The sequence below is a fragment of the Phaethon aethereus genome (genome assembly GCF_964289735.1).
Source record: "Phaethon aethereus genome assembly, chromosome: 6".
In the NCBI taxonomy this organism is placed as follows: domain Eukaryota; kingdom Metazoa; phylum Chordata; class Aves; order Phaethontiformes; family Phaethontidae; genus Phaethon; species Phaethon aethereus.
Window position 1 is genome coordinate 19,814,023 of NC_138580.1, and position 21,926 is coordinate 19,835,948.

General features: G+C 35.3%; 1 protein-coding gene across 1 annotated transcript in view; it reads right to left on the reverse strand.

The window, feature by feature from the left end:
• The window catches only part of KCNH7 (potassium voltage-gated channel subfamily H member 7), a gene marked incomplete at its 3' end in the record, with an annotated part of 239,809 nt that overhangs the window by 28,717 nt on the left and 189,166 nt on the right, over positions 1-21,926 (reverse strand). Inside the window, exons 7-10 of the mRNA XM_082001369.1 lie at positions 20,973-21,398; positions 12,433-12,832; positions 11,503-11,702; positions 281-533 (exon numbers count right to left, since the gene is read on the reverse strand). Of these exons, the coding sequence (XP_081857495.1) occupies positions 281-533; positions 11,503-11,702; positions 12,433-12,832; positions 20,973-21,398 (1,279 nt within the window). The remainder of the gene's footprint in view (positions 1-280; positions 534-11,502; positions 11,703-12,432; positions 12,833-20,972; positions 21,399-21,926) is intronic.

Consider the following 21,926-nt stretch of genomic DNA (forward strand, 5'->3'; position numbering starts at 1 on the left):
AACTGGAGTACTTTGATATCTGCTTGCCTCAGCTTGCAGCTTACTACTGGGATAAATCTGGCTCACTCCTCCTCTTAGATTTTAGATAGCCAAGGATGTGGGCTCTTTGGTGCACACGAATTATGGGAGTAATGTAGACTTTGTTCCTTAAATTATTTCTCTGCTTCATTTTAAATAACAGTGAGGTAAATATTTACAAATCTCCTTCCCCAGGAACAACAATGGATAATTGTTTTCAATCCCCTGACTGTTTTAACATACCTTGTAGTAATCTACTTACCAAGAATGGCTACAACAATGTCACTCTTAAGGATTTCAATAGAGCCTCTTGACACAAAGTAAAGAGCAGTGAGAACATCTCCGCAGTGCACTAAAGTGTCTCCAGGAGGTGCATGTGTTGTCTTAAATTTCATAGCCAAAGCTCGAAGACAGCCTTTACTGGCCCCCCGGAAAGCTTTGCAATTCTGAAGCAAATTTTGGTTGAGGTGCAGACAAATGTCAGCTTGTAAGCATTCTGGAAACCCCTTCAGGACCTGTAAAGACAAGCATAAGGATTTCATGTGAATGCTATGGAAGTTGCTTTATATAGTTTTTATGTTTTCTTCCTGGACAGAAAGAAAGAAATGACAGAAAGAAAAGAGGTGGCCCTAAGAGCTGTCAGAGTATTACAATTCAACAAGTGCATAGTGTAATCTGTATTGCAAAGTTTATACGTTGTGGATACTAATGTATATCCCAATGTATGTAGTGGTTACAAAATTTGTAATTAAGATTTCTTTCATTGCAAGAAATGGTATCAAGCTATATGAATGAGTATACTGCATAAAATAACAAACAAGACAGCTAAAGGGAGAGTCTTGACTGAAATTCACCTATTTGGACTAATATGTCTATTTCTTTTTTATCAATTATAAAAGTACATATAAAAGAGGTTTTTGCTGAAATAACCATCACATTTGTAAAATGAGAGCTATCTGAACAAGACCAGATATTTTTCAGAAAGAACTCCCCCATTTTAATGGGGTTTTCATGTTAAATATATTCTGCTTGCAAGTGGACTTAGATTTTTATCAGAAAGCAACACATGCCACTGAAACAATGATGTGATGCAGATTTACACAGGTAGATGATTAGTTCAGCAAACCACAGGGCTAGTTGCTATGGTCCTTGCTCATCTCTTACTCAGAACAAGGGGAGTTTGCCTGAAGTAGAACCACGGGATTCCTCTTGGGTACCATGGAAACATGTTAATTTTGTTTAGGAGAAAAAAGTGAGCTTCTTACAATGTGGTCATTATGTGTGAGCTTTTCTAAATTGTCTGGGATCATCTTACCTCTTGCTACTTTTAGAAAAAAACATTTCTGCTACTGACTTCTATGGGACTAATGCCCACCTTGTGACTTTGCCTGCTGGGTTAAGGAATGGGCTTGACAGGTTATTATGCACCATCCTTTCTTTCTGTTTAATCCTGTTATCTGCTGTCAATGATGTTAATGGGTGATATGCTTTCCCTGGGACCGGCTACATCTGTTTCTAAGGACAAAACATGAACTGATGCTACCGGTCTTATGAATATGTGAACAGGATATGTCTTTCTGTTGTTAGAGCAGTCTGTTAATTCGTTCCTGGTTATCCTCTGCACTGTTTTTTCTACAAACACATAAATATTCCTCCACAGAAAAGAAAACCCCACTAAAATCCATTCACTTGTTGCTATATTAATTCTTCAGCACAATAAAGGTCTGTGCCCTCACTCTTACTGCATAAAAATATTCACAGCTCATATCCTAGCTAATGGAGAAAACGTACAAGTTTCTGATATGAGGCTTCATCCACACAAGCCAGGCTATGATTTACAAATGAAATATTAGTACCTTTAACTGAGTTGAAATGTTTCTATGATTGTTAATGGAAATCAATGCTGTGAAATAACAAACAGAATATTTTAACACACATATATACAAAAACTTTATGAGCTATAGGGTATTACCACATGAAATTTATACATCCTCAGGAAAAGCCAGCATTCAAGCAACAACAAGCAAAAGAAAACATGATAAATGAAAATCTTCTGTGGTGCCACTCTGTTTTCAGTAACTATCATACCACTAGAAATGGCTTAGTATGCAATTACTTTTTATTTTAATGTAATTACATTGAAACTAAAATATTGTAGGTTGTAGCAACTTATTTACTGAATGATGCTGAAAAACTAATAACTAAATACATCTGATTAATGATACAGGTGGAGAAAAATTGCAGGTGTTTATTTTGAAATTGTCCTCTAGTCATGTGAGTAAAAAAGACCTAGTTTGAATTAATTCTTTTGCTATCTGAAGATAATTTAGAAGAGCTTCATTTTTTATAGGATGCAAAATAGGAAATATATTTTCAATTCAGAGGTACTTACAGGTAAAGGTGTTTGAATTTTTAGAAAGTCAATAGCACAGCCTTAGGACAAATTTTATTCATTTTTCACATCAGCTTCTGTTTATCTCATTTATCAAGGATTTGTACTTTACCATTAAGCAAAAACCATGCAGACAATATGTGTTAGTTTATATTTCTGAAGATACTTTAGGGATTTCTTTAAAGAAGCAATTATTTTGGTAATTAATTTATACTTAATATGGAACTGTTCTAAAGCCATTGCATATTAGTTAATAGTTATTTATAAGCCAATAATATCTGAAAGATACTAGCCTGTGTTCAAGTATCTGCAATTAAGAAGTCCCTGCCCCATGGAGCTTACACTCTAAAGTAGTTGTTATACATCAGAGAGGAAGAACACTTTACTCCTTAATAGCACAATTGTCAAAAGTCTAGAAGGAAGAGGAGTGCCCAAATAACACTGATTTCCAATGGAGTTTTGGAGATTACTCCACTAGCACAAGTTTAGAAATGCAAGAAAGACAAATTTGTTAAAACATTGTCATATGCTACATTACTAAAAGGAGCTTACCATACAGTGCACTTTGTATGTAGTGAGGTATTTAATCCAAGTCCAGAAGCTGACACTATACAGAATTTGATGTTTCCAAACTGATTTATGTTGTGCAGTACAGAAAATATCTTGCCAACCCAAGCCTCCAGCTACATTTCTAATATTCAGATTTTCATGACTTTGAGAAAATATTTCTTATTCGTCAGTTTTTAGCTTGTGTTAATAAGGAAGTATCTGATTCTTACAGATATCTTTGTCTGGGTAGAGCAGGAACAACTGTATTGAAATGTCATGTTCTTATATTGTGGCAATCAACGTCAATACATTACATGTACACATACTGACAACTCTAAATATTAGAAAATCATTCATGAAGTCTTCAAAATAATGAGATTAGCTTAAAAATAATAAACCTCTAAATATTGCATTGCACTTCTTTTCATTTGTTGTGAGCTTTTGGAGTCTTTAAACACATTTAAGTCACACTCCAATGTGACAAAAATTCAAAACACACTTTTCTAAACAACTAAAAGCCAGCATAATCTTGAAATTATATGAATGCAGGACCAGGTGATGCAAAAATAAAATAATTTTCAAAATAAAATTTGGAAATAAAATTTTGAAAATTATAAAGCTAGAATTGCTCTTTAAATAGCCTTGTTCTCAATGACAAATCCAAAATTAATAAATCATTTGAATACAAGTTTGAGTTTCAGTTGCTGCATTCTTTCCTGACATGTTTCTATTGTTACACTCAGAATATCCTCAGTAGTGATTCCACCGGGCCCTGGTGAGAAAAATCTTGGATTACCATGGTTAGAATCATAGTTAGAATCAGAACTCATGCACAATTCAAGAGGCACAGATCTTCTAAAAAAAGGAATGTTACAAGATATAAAATCAGCCTCACATGTCACACCCCCCCCCCCCCCAAAAAAAAAAAGGAAAACAATTATGATGCTGTGACCATAGGTTCCAGTTATTTCTTCTTGATAGTTATCAAGTCCAAGTTCAGTCAATTCTTCCTGTCTGGAATAAAACTTATTCCATGTCAAATAATGTTGGTTTACCTACTTGGCAAGCTTAGACAAGAGGAAAGTGTCATTCAGAGAGAAGTAAAACATTTTATGTAGAATAAGTGGTTGAAGCTAATGAAAGAATAAGTGAGTATAGTAGTGATACGATTCATATTGCCTTGAAGAATGTGGTCTTTTATAAGTGGAGAGGGAGTCCAGCTTCATGAACTTCTCTTTTTCAAGATGACAAAAAGATATCAACTCATACATGTATGACACACCTAAGTAACAACATGGTTGGAGACATCTATGTGCCCTAACCTCAAACAACTAGCAAATGTTTGGGGCAACAACAACTTTGTTTTTTTTGGATAAACTATAAGATTCATGACAGTTTTTAGATCTTCTGTCCTCAGTTCTGAATAAGTATTAGCATCTGTCCTACAGAAAATATTTAGAATGCATCCAACCTGAAGCTAATCAGAATATTAGCTAGAATAACTGTCATTAAATACACAAATATCATCACATTCTATACCAACAGAATCACAGAATAGTTGAGACTGGAAGAAATCTCTGGAGCTCATCTTGTCCAACATCCCTGCTCAGGCAGGGTAGCACAGGACAATGTCCAGATGGCTTTTGAATATCTCCAAGGACAGAGACTCCACAACCTCTCTGGGCAACTTGTGCCAGTGCTCAGTCATCCTTACAGTAAAAATATGTTTCCTGATGTTTGGACAGAACCTCCTGTTTCAGTCTGTTCCCATTGCCTCTGGTCCTGTCACTAGGCACCACTAAAAAGAGCCTGGTTCTGTCTTCTTTGCACCCTCCCTTCAGGTTTTTGTTCACATTGATGAGATCCCCATGAGCCTTCACTTCTCCAGGCTGACCAGCCCCAGGCCTCTTGGCCTTTCCTAGTATGAGAGATGCTCCAGTCCCTGCAGTCTGGCAGTCAAAGATATTTCTTTAATTCTGCATATGATCTTCTCACACATTTTCTCTGTTGAAATATAGGTGGGATCAAAAATCAAATGCCAGGCAGTAGTTGAAGAGAGCACAAGAGAGCTCTTGTGTGTTGTGAGTCTGTTTGGGATGTGTTGGAACTCATTTTGACTAAGGCTTTCTTGTCCTAGAATCAGTCAGGCTTATTTATGAGTGGCAAGTATCCAGCACAGAGAGGGAAAGATAAAGATAGACTCTGTAGTTCATCTGACAATTTAACCTGGCATAAACTGAAAGAGGAATTATAGTCCTTATTCTCTGTTTATTCCTACCCTGTCTTGATCTCTCCCTGTGAAATGGTTTGAGAAACTGATCCATGCAAAAACTAACCCAGCAAAAAGTTTGAACAGTTGAAGGTACAAAGAGGCTGGAATAACTATACTTTGTGTTGTAGACTACACATACTTAATCTCTGTTTGGATCTCATCTTCATAATATATATCTCAGGATATGTTGACATTGGCATCACTAAGTGCTGAATAAAGTTCCCAAACAATTTGAATAATAAATTTAGAACTAATTACAGGGAGCAAACCCCATGCCTTGGAGAGTTCACTCTAGTGGAGATTTATATTCAAAATTAACATTTTGTCTGTCTTAGTCTAGTCTGTAATAATGAATGAAATTAATTCATAGTAATTAATGTATTTTTTGAAATAACCTATGTATTTAATTTTTATCTTTCTGTCACCTAATTTTAGCATTAATCTGATACCCTTTAGCTGCACAAATCACACTGCATAGATTTTGAATTAGGCTCTCTGTCCTCCAGTAGCTGTTCCCTCTGATGGAAAGAGTAGTGTGTGTTTTAGCTCTGTCACAAACATTTGACTCTCAGATTTAATAACATCTTCATCTAGGCTAAACATTTCTGTAATTCAACCTAGTTCTATTTCTAGAAAGAATTTAGAATTTACTACTTCTCTGATAGTTAATTACAGAAATTAACTATTTCTATAAGCAGCAGGCCAAAACACTTCCAAGGGCTTTCACCGTTTAGAAAAGAATCTATAAGGTCACATAAGGTCATAATTCTGCTCCAGTAGCCCTTGGGCTCCACATGGAATGGGATTATTTTGAATGATTCCTCTTCTTCATACAGGAAAATTTTGCAGTTGGATTTTTTGGTTGGTTTGTTTGTTTTTGTCAGGATATGAAGGAGGTCCTTACAACAGGTGAGAGAAGAGCAGCAGTGTGTGATGATGAGCTAATTCACCTTGCAATGAAATTTGAAGTCTGACAACCTTATCAAGAATTAGGATCTTTTGCTTTCAGTCATTGTCATGACAAAGATTTGTGTGACATTTTTATGTTGAAATTACTGGAGTGTAGTGGAACATTCTTCATCTATAATCTTATTACAGTTTCTGAGTACATCTGAAAGGTGGTCTCTGAGATACGTTACATTGTGGGGTGAGTAGGACAGGAAATGATTTCGCTTTCTTAGACTGTTGACTTTCTCATCAACAGAAAATTCTAATGTTTGCAGAAGATGGAAGCGGACCAGATCCATGTCTTTCCAGAAATATAATTATAGTTGTAAAATCACAGAATCACAGAATCACCAAGGTTGGAAAGGACCTTCAAGATCATCAAGTCCAACCATTGATCCAGCACCACCATGTTCCCTAAACCATGTCTTGAAGCGCCACATCCACTCATTTTTTTTACACTTCCAGAGATGGCGACTCCACCACCTCCCTGGGCAGCCTGTTCCAATGCCTGACCACCCTCTCAGTGAAGACATTTTTCCTAATATCCAATCTAAACCTCCCCTGGTGCAACTTGAGGCCATTTCCTCTCGTCCTATCACTGGTTACTTGGGAGAAGAGACCAGTGTCCTCGTCGCCACAACCCCCTTTCAGGTAGTTGTAGAGAGTGATAAGGTCTCCCCTCAGCCTCCTCTCCTCCAGGCTAAACAACCCCAGTTCCCTCAGCTGCTCCTCATAAGACTTGTGCTCCAGACCCCTCACGAGCTTTGTTGCCCTTCTCTGGACACGCTCCAGCACCTCAACATCCTTCATGTAGTGAGGGGCCCAAAACTGAACACAGGATTCAAGGTGCGGCCTCACCAGTGCCAAGTACAGGGGCATGATCACTTCCCTAGTCCTGCTGGCCACACTATTTCTGATACAGGCCAGGAAATTGTTAATTGCTCTTGTTTTTGAGACATTAGACCACAAAATACAATGCAGTGAAAAACTGATAAAGGATCACTTTGCAAATTGACATTGTTGAGAGTCTTTTTTTTTAATCATCTTTTCTGTAACTCGATTAAATGTAGGCATTTGTATTTTTCAGTGGTCTTTCTATAGAAAATGAAAGAAGAGCTTTACAGCTAATCACATCTGAGGTACTTTCTGACAGGCTTATATGTCTTATGATTTCCATTATGACATATAGAAACTTTCCACTGTGATTACATACTCGCGCTGTTTAACCAATTACTAATAGTTTTTGTTCCAAACACTTCTAATTTGTATTACCCTTCTGGTGGTATAAGGAACTTCTCCTTGCTATTTTTGACATTTGAATTTACTTTTCTAATTTTCCTGGTTGAAAGAATATTACTGGCAATAGTTCTATTGGCAGAATTGTTTTGGTCATAAGAAGTGATCACAACGGGAGGAAAAGCAAGAATAACAAATGTAGTGATGTCATCCAGTGACCAGTGGCCAATTTCTCACAAAAGAAGCCTTACCAAAGCAATGATGAACCTGGCCTTTATTTGATATAGTAGCATTGCTGGTTCTGAACCTTCAAGATAGTTGTGTGTTCTGCTGTACTTGCATGATCTCTCTGGCCAAGACAACTTATCAGAGGTGTAAATTCAACCATTTGCTTAGATGATTACAGGAGAAGGTTCCATAAATTTACATTAAAAAATTCTGACTTGCTCTCTCCTTTCATGGTACTGGGTTAAACCCAAAATAGAAAGGAATCTGTCCCACATCCAAAATTTTAATTAACATGTACATTTGTCTAAATGCTTTCCAAAGCTTGTCCCACTTATTTACTTCTTTGAACTCTTTTTAAAGCTAAAATAAACAAATAAAGCTATTCAGATGCACAGAAGATCCATGGAAAGAAGGGGGGCAGGACTGTAAAAAATACATGCATAACTTAAAAAAGGATCTCAAACATTATATATGTAATCTTTTTAGGGTAAGCATCACATGCATGCTATTATCAGTGCTGGATTGATAACATTAGAATGAAGGGGGGAAAAGAAAGCAAAGAGAGTTTAGGAAAAACAGAACAGGATTACTGAAAAAATAAAAATAATATCTTTAAATCTTTGGGACTGGTGACATCTTTCATGAAACAATATACACCGTAAATAATTTTTTTGTAGTTTGACTTTGTCAGTGTATACCACAGGGATATGATTTAAATTATGCTTATTCTATAGACTCAAGATTTTTATCCAGATTATAATAAATCCCAAATCCTGTTTATCCAGTCCATGCATAATTATGTGGAACTGTTTTTATCAAGATACATTATGCAGTGAAACATAATCAAAGAGATGTAGAAATGAAGCAGAGGGGAACAAATGAACAAATAAACAATGATCTCAGCATATTTCACCATCAGAACTTTGAAGCTGATTTCAAGTTTAGTTATTTCAAATTAGCATAAAGTATTCTTTTCTGGGCTTCAATATAAAGCGTAGGATTTTTTTTAGGAAATCAAGATTATTTAGTCTTAGTGCAGTATTATTCCTGAGGTTAAGAGTTGTTGGTTTTTTTTTACTTTTCCTGAATTCTTAAGTGTATTACAGATGATAGTTAAAAGCATCTTCTGAAACATATTGTCTAATATTTTTTTTATATATATATGAACGTGTGTGTGTATACATTACATGTACATATATATATATAAAAATGTAAATTATCGATGCATTTAATATTTCAAAGGAGAAAGAGAACTTAGGTTTTTAAAATTTTATTCAGTTTTCAGTCATGAAATGTAAAAGAAAGACATTGGATCAAATTCTGCCTTCAGGTATTTGCAAAAAACTCCCAGTAAATATTGACAGGAGTCAAACACCTTTGTCTGAGGACAGTAGGTGTGTAAATACCTATATTTCATGCAAAATTAAGTTAATACCACATGCAAGTCCGTCTCATATGCACATGGCTTATAGCCAAGAAAACTTCATTGGCGCTTGTGCTGACATGCATATATGGTCTGAATTAAGAGCATTCACACAAAGGAAAATGCAGAATGATCAGCATGGCAACTTTGTCAGAGTGACATTCCTACAGAGCAACTATCTAATGCAAACCAATATGCACATGAACTTTTTTGGGCAGAGAAGCATGATTTGAGTTGTGGGGTAAAACAGTCATTAATAAATGTAGTTAGATTAACATTTCTTAATATCTAATTTTTAGTAACCATTTTGCCCCACATCTGATTCTACTTGGATTATTTCCCTTTGCTATCTACCCCTTCATCATGCAAAAAGTTACAATTAAAATTAGAAAGCATTGACAAGCTCTGAACCCAACAGATAACATGGATATTCTCCACACTTTATACTGGAATTAAATTTGATATAAATACCTCCTGCTCTTACCAGTGGGTGGTGTTATTCCATATATTTAGGTGTGAAGCAGACAGGAAAGAGATAAATCTTTCATAAGTACAATATAAATCACACAATTCTTATATTATCCTTGCACTAAGTGTAATATATTCAAACTCAATTTTTAAGAAAATTAAGTGACTGCCATAAAACTTAAGGGAACAGAATTGTTAACAGAATAAGAAATAAAATATAACAAAACAAGATACTAAACTTGATTTTTTTCACATTTTATTTAAAACAAAGCCTCCATACTGCCTCACAATCATATTGCAGAATACGGGCTCTTTAATCCATTTAGTTAGTATTTCACATTAATGACAAATCCAAAACTAATTCCAGTAAACCAATTCCTACATTACACAAAGTTTAACCTGACGACGTCATTTTAGTTACTATTTCATGTGAAACAGGTGTTCTTAGTACATCCATTAGTGGTGATGAATTAGTTAAGTTGTACATGATTTTGTAATATCTTCAGAAATAATTCAATAAGCTACTTTAGGCTTAGGCTGCACCCACCTGCAGCTTAAAGGGCCTGATCCTGCAAAGTGCTGAGCACCCCACAATCCCATTGCCATCAGAAGGAATTAGGGCCATTCAGTGCCATGCAGGATGAAGCTACCGATGCTGCCTCCCACCGCAGTAATCACCAGCAGGGGTTTATACAAGTATCCTTGCCCTGCGCTGGGCATAACATCCCTCTGGAAGGGACACTTATGGAAGTGGGAAGTGAAGCCAAATATATTTAATTTGCTGTCTTGATTTTAAGATCCGCTTTACTTAATGGTAACCATAAAGTCAAGCTGTCAGTGATTCAGCTTTATAAAAGCTTTTAATCAAGACCATTCTTTCTGCTCTCTGCATAAAAATGTACCACTCCGACAGTCATTCACAAACTTATGTATAGATACCACATGGAAGCTGTCAAAATTTTGGAAGTTAATTTCTTGTTAAATTGTTACAACAATGTATAGATTTTCTTGTCCTTGCAACTTTATGGAGAGCTCTGCAAAGCCTCCAGTCTATAACACAGAATAGCTCTGGAAAGCATCCCTCTAGAGACACAGATTAATAGATCCTTAAGATGCACAATGCTCTCAGTGTCTTCAAACCTATGTCAACTTTTCAGAAAAAATGTTGCTGTCTCCAGAAAATAAGCCAGAAATATGGATGCTTACTTTTGCTCATTAGCAGATAAAAGATTCCTTTTTATCTGGCCACATAATATACTTTTCTGTAAGGAGTGTTTACAGTTTTTTTATCAAGAACAAAAAATATGAGTGTTGTACCTTGCCACTTCCTAGAAATGAGATTCTGTGGATTGCTAAATGACTAGTAGTACTGTGTTGCCTTTCAGTGCAGAATTATGTGGTTGTGAATGCAAGCAAACTACTGTTCAGACTATTGTATGATTAGATTATTTCACTCTGAAGAGAGCAGCTAATCTACCTCCTCTCTTCCACCCACCCCCAATATACCTGTTCTAGATTACACTATAGGTTTTTGGAAAAGAATTGATCTCCACAGGTTTTATAGAAGAGTAACTCTGTAGATACCAACAAAGGTACTCGTGTTTGATACTGGAAGTGGAAAATCAGGCCAAAGAACAAACAAAATTCTAGAACAGTTACATCTGAAATAAGAAACCTATGATTTTTTTTTCTTGTCTTAAGCTTATAATAGTCAACAGCAGTTCTCAAACTTTCCTTTCATAGGCACAGTGAGAGTTCAGATTCCTGATATAGTTTGTAATAATCTGGGCAGTTAAATGTTTGGATGCCAAACTTGTAATGTCTTGGTTTTCAATAATTGCTGTATAGCCACCTTCTTAAGCTTGTACTTTTACAGCTTATAAGTAATGAAGACTTACAATCTCTATCTAAATTCTTATGCATTTATGTATTCCTCAGCATCCGCGCCTGAAAATCAGAACAACATACCATGTTCATGTCAATGCCATTGGTGTATGTCCACGCATGCTGGAAGTATTCCTCAAGTCGCTGCCGCAGTGGGTTGGGGATTTGATGAAAGCGTATAAACTCCTTTACTCTCAGCATCTGCATGTGATACCGTGCAGTTCCCGAGTAGAGTCTTTGGATTATTGCAGATACATTTCCAAAAATACTAGCATACATTAATGCTGGATTAGAGACAAACAAAACTTACTTAAGTCATATCATGGGGTTTTGCAGATGATGCAACAGTTCTTATAATTTACTTTGTATGTAAAACGTCTCTGATAAGACTAGAAACGTTTTCAGAGATATGGAATTGATTTACCTGAAGCTTTTTCTTGATTTGATAGTATCAGTACCAACTCAGTTAACAGATGAGGCTTAAATATTAAGTTGTAATCAAGTTGGTAATATTTATCTTTGGACATCTGTAGTCCTGAATTTAGTGTTGTAAGTTAGGTTCATCTCATTTTATGGACTTTGGTAGAACTAAAACTAGGAACTAAGGTTAAGTACAAGTTAAGAACAAAGGGCAGAGTTAAGAAGGTATGCATACATTTATAGATTCAGGGTTTAAATCAACAAATAAAATATAATTATGATTGTCCAAAAATGATTGGTTATAGTTTCCTAAATCCGCTCAAAACTCAGTTTGCTACCCTATACAGGATTTACTTACAGACACTGATACACAACACAAAACTTCTGACAGTTTGCATAACAGATTTTGAATAGTCAAGCAACTTGACTACTTCCTGACACTGCATGAGTCACAACATATTTTCACATATTAACATTGCTTTCCCTGGGAATTTGCCCTTCCAGCTGCATTCTTATAATCTTATTAGCTTAGACTGTTAAGTCATTTGCTCAAACACTAAGAAAAAAAATAATTAATAAGATAGAACTACTTACAGCCAATCAACATGACACAGATGGAAAAGATTTTCTCTGAGTTGGTGTTTGGAGACACATTTCCAAATCCTACACTTGTCAGACTGCTGAAGGTAAAATAAAGTGCTGTAACATATTTGTCCTTGATGGATGGTCCGGAGCTTGCATCACTCTTATTGTAATGCTTTCCTAATTGTTCTCCTAAAGAATCCAGCCAGCCAATCTTGTGAGCCAAGTAAGGTCTTTCTACATTTCCAATGGCATACCAGATGCAAGCAAGCCAGTGTGCAATTAGTGCAAATATGCACATAAGGAGCATCAGAACTGCAGCACCATATTCTGAATATCTGTCCAATTTCCGTGCTACCCTCACCAAACGCAGCAGTCTAGCTGTCTTCAGAAGACCTATTAATGTTGTTGTCTGTAAAAATAAGATATAAATAGAAATTTATTTTCTCTGTTAGCAAATGTAGTCTCATGAATAGTCAGCATGAATAAACCCATGCAAATTCCATTATTTTGCAGAATCAACAAAACCGGTAGATTAACCCATTTCAATGTAATTGTAATTTCATTTTCTTTAAACTATCAAATTTGTTATAAAAACAGTGAAGAAAACAATAAGAAATGCACATTTTAACTTCACATGTATTGAAGTTGTCATCACCTGCTGAATACTGTTTCATTTTGAATATGATTTTTGATCTGGACTCTTCAATCCACCCTAATGGACTTAAGCAATCCATTAGATTCATGATGTTTTGGCATGCTAAAGTCTGTACGTTATTGGAACTACTCATAATTGTATGATTGACCTTTTAGGTAATAAGTATTTGTGATGTTTGAACAAAGCTGATCCTAACTTAGACACTCATTGCAATGCTCTGGCACTCATGTTCTAGAAGAGAGAAGGAATAGGGCAGAAGTATCCCAAAGAGTAAGTATCTTATTCTGCAAATATTCTTCCTGTTTGTAATGGTCAGAGAACAATGTATACCGGTAGAAGAAGGTGAACCATTATGAATAGAAAAATCATAGAAAAGTAACTGTTGCCATACTTCAGATTAATCTTCTTTTTGCATCTTTGATCCTGAAGCTTGTAGGTATAGTGGTAGAAGCCACTAATATAAGTATTATACCATTAAAAAGAACCATGTGGGTCAATTATAAGCTTGGCATACATTCCAAGCTTTATTATGCCTCTTTGAGGCTCTGATATTTTTAAAGAAATCTAACGTTTATTAATGTAAATCTATAACTTTCAATCAGTAAATAATTTTCATAGTTGTTAATTACTTGTAAAAGAGATTGACAACATTGTAAAATAGTAACTACTCGATTCCAAAAAGAACTCAGCTACCTTTTTCCCTCCATTAAGTCTGAAAATATATTAAAGTATTCAGTAAATGTCAAGACTGAATAACTTTTAATAAGTTTTTTCTTCCTTTTTTTAACATGCATATATATTACATAACACTTAACTGGAAAAGTTTTACAAGCCTTACAAACCACTCTGATGCTAGTATGTGTCACATTAAAGCTTTATGCAACAGTACTAGACTAGTTTTTACGTTTTATTAAATCCTTCCTTTTACTATGTTTCTGAGTAAAGTCCCAAAACCCTTGGAACAAAAAAAGAGGCTTTTTTTGGTTGCATTTGGCAGTGGACAGCTTGATATGTTGTTCCTATTTTCTGAGTAAATGAGCAAGAGAATAACGTAGGGTAACACTGGGTAACACTCCTTGGTTCAACTTAACATCACAGAGAATAATCTCAGGGTGAATTTCTCATTGCCACATAAATAAGGCTGTTTCATTGATTATGAACTCAGCAGTCTGAAAGACCATATCTTTCAAAAAGCTATGCCTAGGCTGAGCTTCAGCATTTGACTATTGCCATTAAGTACATTTTTTGTAAGGTAGATCAGGCTTAAATATTTATGATCTCTTAAGGAAATGAGCAATCTTAAGAAAAGTTAATATTTGTTCCTAGTGGGGTGTTGGAACCGTTCTATTACAGATGTAGTCATATCTCTACACCATGCAGGAGGCAACATATTCTTACAGTGCCCCTTAAATAGACCAGAAGATAGATTGTGAATCCAAAATAAGTCAACAGTGTTACACCCCATGTTAAGATAAGACTTGCTAATATTACTCATCCTCAGGGTCAATCTCATGCTTAGGTACTGCATCAGTGTGAGATCTGGAGTATGCTGGAGGTGTATAATACAAGCAAACTCCATCTCTTCAGGGTAAAATCAACATAAGTGAGACTAGATATGCTTTAAACCATCAAAAAACTCATCCTGAGTTTGAATTTTCTTTAACAAAGTGGAGAGGCTTTGACACTAAACTACAGCTGGCAGTAGAGGTGGAAACCATGATCCATAGGTTTTTGGTGCCTTTACATGATGTCCACTTCTTAGTGTAGATGTAGCTTTCACACAGTAACAGTCCACCTCCCATGTGTCACTTGGACAGGGACAGAAGTACTTGGTGTCAGAACTATGCCTCATGCAATGTAATTTCCTCGGTGTGCTGGAATACTTTGCTCAGCACAGCACTTAAGGAGGCAGAGGTCCTACTCTGTGAATTACCCACCTTACCCCATCCAGTGCCAACAATTAATTGCAAGTAGCAATCTGATAGATGCTACTCTTTTCTCTGAATTGCTTGCTGCTCTGTTTTTGTCATACCTAGCTTTATCAGCTGGACTACAATTCAAGAGTTGATGGATACCCACATCACGATTTTTTTTTTCTTTCCAGTAGCAATAGTTACTGTGAGCCAGAAGCACATAGGAATCTCATAACTACTGAAACTATGAATCTGGATTGGTGCAAGATGGGTACAGGATCATTTTCCCCTACTATCACTAATATATTCAGTGCAAACAGCATTCGTTTATGTAATGCACTTAACTGTTTGCCTAAACTGGAATTCATTAGGACCATAGCACATATTGAAGTACTTTCAGAATCGAAAATACCTACAAGACATTGAAAAAGTCTTATTTAATTCGTAAGATTTATTAAAAAGATAAAGGTCTTAAGGTAATACCCATTTTAAATATATTCTGCCAAAACAGACGTTCTACTTCCTCAAATTTACCTTTTCATTAAAAATAAACAAAATTATAGAGAAAAAGTAAAAAAGATCATCTTAGATTTCTCCACTGCACTATTTGTATATTCCAATCTGCCAGTCTAACATTTTGTTAACCAGTATAACCAACATAATTTTGATATTTTTGCCTTGCTTTGTTATTGTGCTATTTGGCTTTTAAAAAGCCTTTTGATTTTTTATAGCTATAGTACAGGAGGGAGACCTGGATAAAAGTGTATTTTTTTTCTGTTTTGACTTTAGTAATAACACAAAACATAAATAATACATCATGCCTACAGTGGTTCTTGCATGCCTGCATGTTTCTCCATGAGCTAAGTAATCACATAAAAAACATCTTTAGCTGTTTTGGAATAATTATTCAATTCTGCTCATAAGAAGCTTGAGAAAGGTTTATCAACTATTTTATCTGGGGGAAAAAATGACCTTCTAAAACCAGGTGTTTATGGATACCACTTAGAAAATCTAAGTATAGGTCACTGAATTTATTTTACAAAATCCTTACATATTACAAGGGAGTATCCTTAACTCTGATTAGTCTTCTTTTTTAACAGTTTAAATCCTCAATTTCTCAGTCCCTCATGCTGAAATGACCACAGCAGGGGGTGCTATTTTGATGGCCAGCAATTGATTACAGCATGTAATGATTTGAAAGAAGAGGGCATCAGTCTATCTGATTGCAGAGGGTTTTGTTCAGAAATTACTATATCAGACTGGAAGAGGGAGCTGGCATCACCTAATTGCATTTGCATTATGTATTGCATTATGCATCATCTACATAAATGGTATGCTGCCTGGGCAAAAAAGCCATTTATGACTCATGACTTTCTCGATGGCCAAATCCTTAGATTTCCTTTAGATTTTTGTGTTTTTTTTTTTTTTTTCTTCATAACAACCATTATCATCAATCTATAATGTCATCTCTTATTTGTTTCTTTTTTTAAACCCAATAACCCACTAAAATGTATGAGTAGCTCAAATTGCCTCTTCCAATGTGCATTAATGTGCACTTGCTTACACAGTATTTAATGTGCTAGTCCTAATCTAGCTTCCTGGTATCGTAAGGTCCTCAATTTCTCAATAATTTCCTGTTGCCTACATTTTATGTCAAAACCACCATCAACCTTCTACCTTTTCTGCAGCCTGTAAATAAATTTATTAGATATGAATACTATAGCATAAAGCATAGTTAACTCTTTTCTCTCTCTTGGAATGATCTCTAATATATGCCAGGCCTTTCGGTCTATGCTCCATTACCTTAATAGCATCTTCTGAGCACTGTGACACTGAAGATCTTTATGCTGTATGCATCATGATACTGAAAATATTAGTACAAACAGCAATTAAACAAAAATATTACAACTAACCAAAACTTCTTATTTACAGCAGGGAACTGGTACTTCAACTGTCATTGGTAAAGGACTGCCAAAATGATCTGCAAATAACTGCCTGCTCAAGCAGTGCTGGGGTTCCTGTTTGCTTCATCTTGAAAAACAATCAAGGGAAGAAAAAGCTGATACTAAATAGTTCTCTGACATTAGCCAGCCACTTAAATAATTTCCAGAGACTCTACCCTAATGCTGCATCATCCTGCACTGTACTGAGTCCGTACAGCTGCTAATGCAAAGGCAGACTGCCTGTATGAACAGCTATGCAGTCTTCTGCTCAAGATACTTGTAATTAATTGGAATAGGTTTCCATGTAAATTGCTAACTTGAAACAGGAAAACCTGAACGGAAACCCGCTAAACAGGAAACTACATTACTCTCTTCCTCAGATGTTTTCTGAGCTTGATTTTCAAATATATTTTCATTTGGAAGGGGGTAAAGTACTGATTCTATCAGTGGAGGTGCAGTCAGGACTATAAGGTTCAATTTCTTATTCTAGAAATGTGGGATTCTTCTTTTCAGTTTGCTTTAACAGATACACTGTGTAATGGAGTGAAGTGAAGATGTCAAAACCAAGAGAAGAACAAGAGTACTTTGATTTTTACGTCTGCATTTTAGCCAAACCCCATGTATTTTCTTGATTTATTGCTACGAATAGAAGACACATTCACTCTTACATTTTGTGAGTCTGCTGGGTATAAACATCATGATGTATTTATTTTTATTTACATTTGCAAAAGGAAAAGCCTTCATGGTTTTCTGCATATTTCAGTTGAATGTTCTATCTGGCTGCAATTTAATAAAACTATAAATATGAAAATTTTATTGCTGAAGCCGTTACCATCATTTGTCTGTATGTTTTATTGCAGCAGGTTCTGGATGAAAGGGAAGAAACTCTGGTTATCTATATATCCATCCAGATTTTTCTCTACAGTGTACCAGTCTTTGAAGTGAAAAGCTGATCAATACATTAAGCAGCACATTCTTTTAAATGTATATATCTAAAAATACCTAGTAATCTTAAGCAGCATTCCACTTGTACATGCACATCATCTATGTGTGTGCTTTAAGGAGCTGTGCCATTGCAACTATTATTTGTTTAAAATCCAACCCAGACTCCTCAGCTGAGCAGAATGATTAAAAATAAACTAGCAAAAGTATAAAATGAAAAAAGTCCATCTACTCATTATTTTTATCTTCCCAAGTAACAGGGATGTCACTCAACATTTCAAATACACAAAAAAGAGAGAATGGTTTACTACCAGACATAATAATTTTGTGTTGAGTCTGCTTAAACAGAAAGAAATAATTTAAAATTACATTAGTTCCCTATTTTAGAAATTGGAAAGTTAACTGTATTACTCTGTTGCTTTCCTGTGGTTGACAAAGTATGGCTCAAATGGAAGCATTCAAATAGTGCCGCATGTGGTATATGGATTATTCTCTCCTGCCCTTTCTAGACTCAGTTTGATATCAAGGTGTTTTAAAGCTGGGTGAGCACACACGGAGCTCTCTTTGGAGCTTATGTTGTTTAACAAAAAGACTGTTCAATACAATTGTTCGTAGGGGATCTTATTTGAAGAATCTCTAGATAACAAAAAAGAGCTATTTCATAGAAAAGATAACCCTTATGACTGAAAAAAATTCTATTAAATGAAAAATGCTCCATTCTAACAGTTTTACATTTGCTGCTTCTTGTTAAACTATCAAAAAGGGATCATTGGGGAAATATTATAGTTAGTAATGTAGGAAGCAAAACTGCAGTAAATAGCAGCTTAGAAAAAGTGACTGACGTATTCAATACCACAAATGGGAGAGAGAAGTCATGATGGCATGATCAACTGGTCATAATCTGTATAGTTTCATTGCTGCTTAGATAAACAAACTAGTTTTTCCAGATAGTGAAACTGTTCAATTACTAGGTTTCAAGGGAAGAAAAAATTTACTTATGTCTGCCATACTGAAAAAGTTGTTACATGGTCCAATAATTTCTGTTCCAGGTTCCACATTTTTGTATTTGTATACTCACCTTCCAGAATTCACTTATTTGCTAGTAATCTCTAATGTTATCTTATGTTAAAGTTACGCCTTTAACATCACTTTAGCACCTGGCACTTTACTCTTAAGGATATCTGTAACAGGGAAGGTGTGGAAGAATGATGTTCAGCGCTAAATCCAAAGAGCACTCCTTCAATGAACTTTGGAATTGGTCGCTGTTGTAATCCTTGATGTTCAACATTTCCAATCACTGAAAATAATTTTTGGCAGTGATGAGTACTCAGTGATCAGGAAGGGATGCAGACCACATCTGAAGGGGAATCATGTGTCTGTGCTATCAAAACCACAGAAAAAAATCTGCAGAAAGACTGAGACCTACCACAGATAATGAATGCAAAAGGTGAGCAAAGTTCCTCTTGAATCTCTGAGCTTTTTAGTCACCTTCTGAATAGAAAAGTTCTCTTTTAGTAAGAGAATTATTAACATGTTCCCTCTGTCCTTTATGTTACTCTCTCTCTTCTTATTGCATTCCTTTAAAAAAAGTTTTTTCTACTGCATGCTATTACCTACATATTTCTCCAGATTCCTCATTTACCTTGAGTGTGTACGCTCATGTTAAAATTAGTAGGAACTTCACTATTGTTTAAGAACTTTACCATTGATTTCTATGACTGTTGAATTAGACCACATTATTATAATGATTTTTCAGAAGTACAGTTTTCATTATACAAAATTTAAGAAAATGAGTTTAAGAAAATCATGACTGATATTCATCCTACTTATGAAATTTTTAAGACGGAATATGCTCACAAGACTGTTAAGGTACATGTAGGTATGTGCCAGTTGTTTTATACTGAGCCTTAAAGGCATTAATAAGTTTACATGTAATTTGTGAGGATAGCTAGGGTATGCTGAGAATTCAGACTGGGCTTTTGGAGTGGACATAAAAATTTTTACTGTCACAGCAAATGACTTTAATAAGAAAGTACTAATTTTAAAATGAAAACATTTTTGAATTCTCTTTATTGTGATATGGAGGCATACAGTCAGATCAGTAAATTTTCATGCTAAAGATTGCTGATTAACTTGCAGTTTTCACCTTTCTCTTCTCAATTAATGATATGCATATATGGTCGACCAAAGTGTCTATTTCCCTTATGTCAACATGTGCAAAATGGTAATTTTATGAAATGGATTTGTGTCCTTTTAAAAGTGAATGGATCATATTTTCCTTGTTTTGCTGCTTTTGTAAAAACAATTGCTGTATTCTATCATCACAAAAAACACCAATCCTCTACTTGTCAGTTCACTTTTCATCAAAAAAAGTTACAACTTTAGACCTTCTTAAATTAAATAACAGTCTTTGGCAGGAGGCAGAACTGGGTCAGGCATCCAGAACACAGTGTATGTTTTATACACCTCTGGGCAATTTTTAGATGCATATATTGAATGCTTTTTTAACCTATTGTGCAGATAGGGTGAGGACATTGGTCATGTCTGGCAAGGTTAACCCCATATAATAATTTTTTCTTTCTTTTGGTAGTCCATATTCTTAGTAAAATAGACAACAGCCAAATCTTTTTGTTAACTGGTACAGTTTACACCAGAAATAATATGTTTTACACTGAGTAAACATCTGATCTAAAGATTTTGAACAGATCAAATTTATATAATGTTGACAAAACACTTATACGCATTATGAGCAGTTTTTACAAAGCAAGCAGCAAACCAAAGGAGCAGTTCTTAAACAAAAGCATTTGAACAAATCCTTCATACATGATATATTTATTGCATTGTTCGTAAAGATAGTATCAAATACGGTATAGTTTAAAAATACTAGCTGAATCATTGAACTTGTTGTCCTGTCAATGAAAGCCAATATTCTACATTATTCTACTAAGGAAGATTTAATTTTAGTCTAACTTTAAAAGATCGGGGGAACTACTAAACAGCCTATTAACTGACAAGCAAAAAATATATTAAGATACACAGATTATTGTAGTAAAGAAAAAATTTAAGATTTAAGATTTCTTATTCATATAAGCTTACCTCTTCAGATCCAGAGCCAAAAATCAGCAGGTCAAAAGGTATTGCAGCAACCATGTCAATTAGGAACCAGCCTTTGAAGTAGTGAATTGCTATTTTTGCTGGATCACTTACCACTTCTTCATTCTGGTTTACATATGTTGTTCTGAAGTTTATTAGAATGTCAATGATAAACATAATATCCACAATTAAGTCTACAACATTCAGTGGGCTGCAAGAATATCCACACTCTCTCCTCTTCCGTTCCTCACTATCATTCAGAAGGAAGGCAGCAGAGTAAGGGGTGAATATGGCGGTGTATATTACCAGCAACAAAATGAGCCAGTCCCAGACGGCTTTGAAAGGACTATAGTGCAATATAGTAAACTTGTTGATGCGAGGTGTCTGGAGTTTATATTCTGGTAGAACATCAGCTCCTAAGGATAGAACCTAGAATAAGAAATATACCATGTCAATAATCAGGCAGTGTATCTGTTCTTACTTTCAGTAAACTTCGCAAATACAGGACAAACTTAAAAAGTACTTTATTGTAGTTTTGAGGATTAAGCTTCAATTACTTGGTGTTTTGGCAAACTAAACTTCATGAAATTCATGATCTCTGCCAGGTCCAATAAATTCATTGACAATTTTACACAGTAGGTTGATTCTTGTTCCCTGCAGCAACCATTAAGTGGCATATCTGGTCCACAAAATCTGCATAATTAAACATGTCATCTAATCCATTTATCCACCACATGGTAACCTTGCCAGCCTGTTCCTGGCCAGTGAATGACTTTTCTTGCAGTCATGTAGTGTTTTTCTCACAAAGCATATTATCATCAGCTTAATTCACTATGAAAGAGTCTACACTCATCAGAAAATGTTTAGGCAACCAGAAATAAAAGTTAGAGAAAGATCTGTGAGTGTCCCTGAAAAGCTATCTCCGCTTTGAGATTTGTGGTGTGGAAAAATTTCATG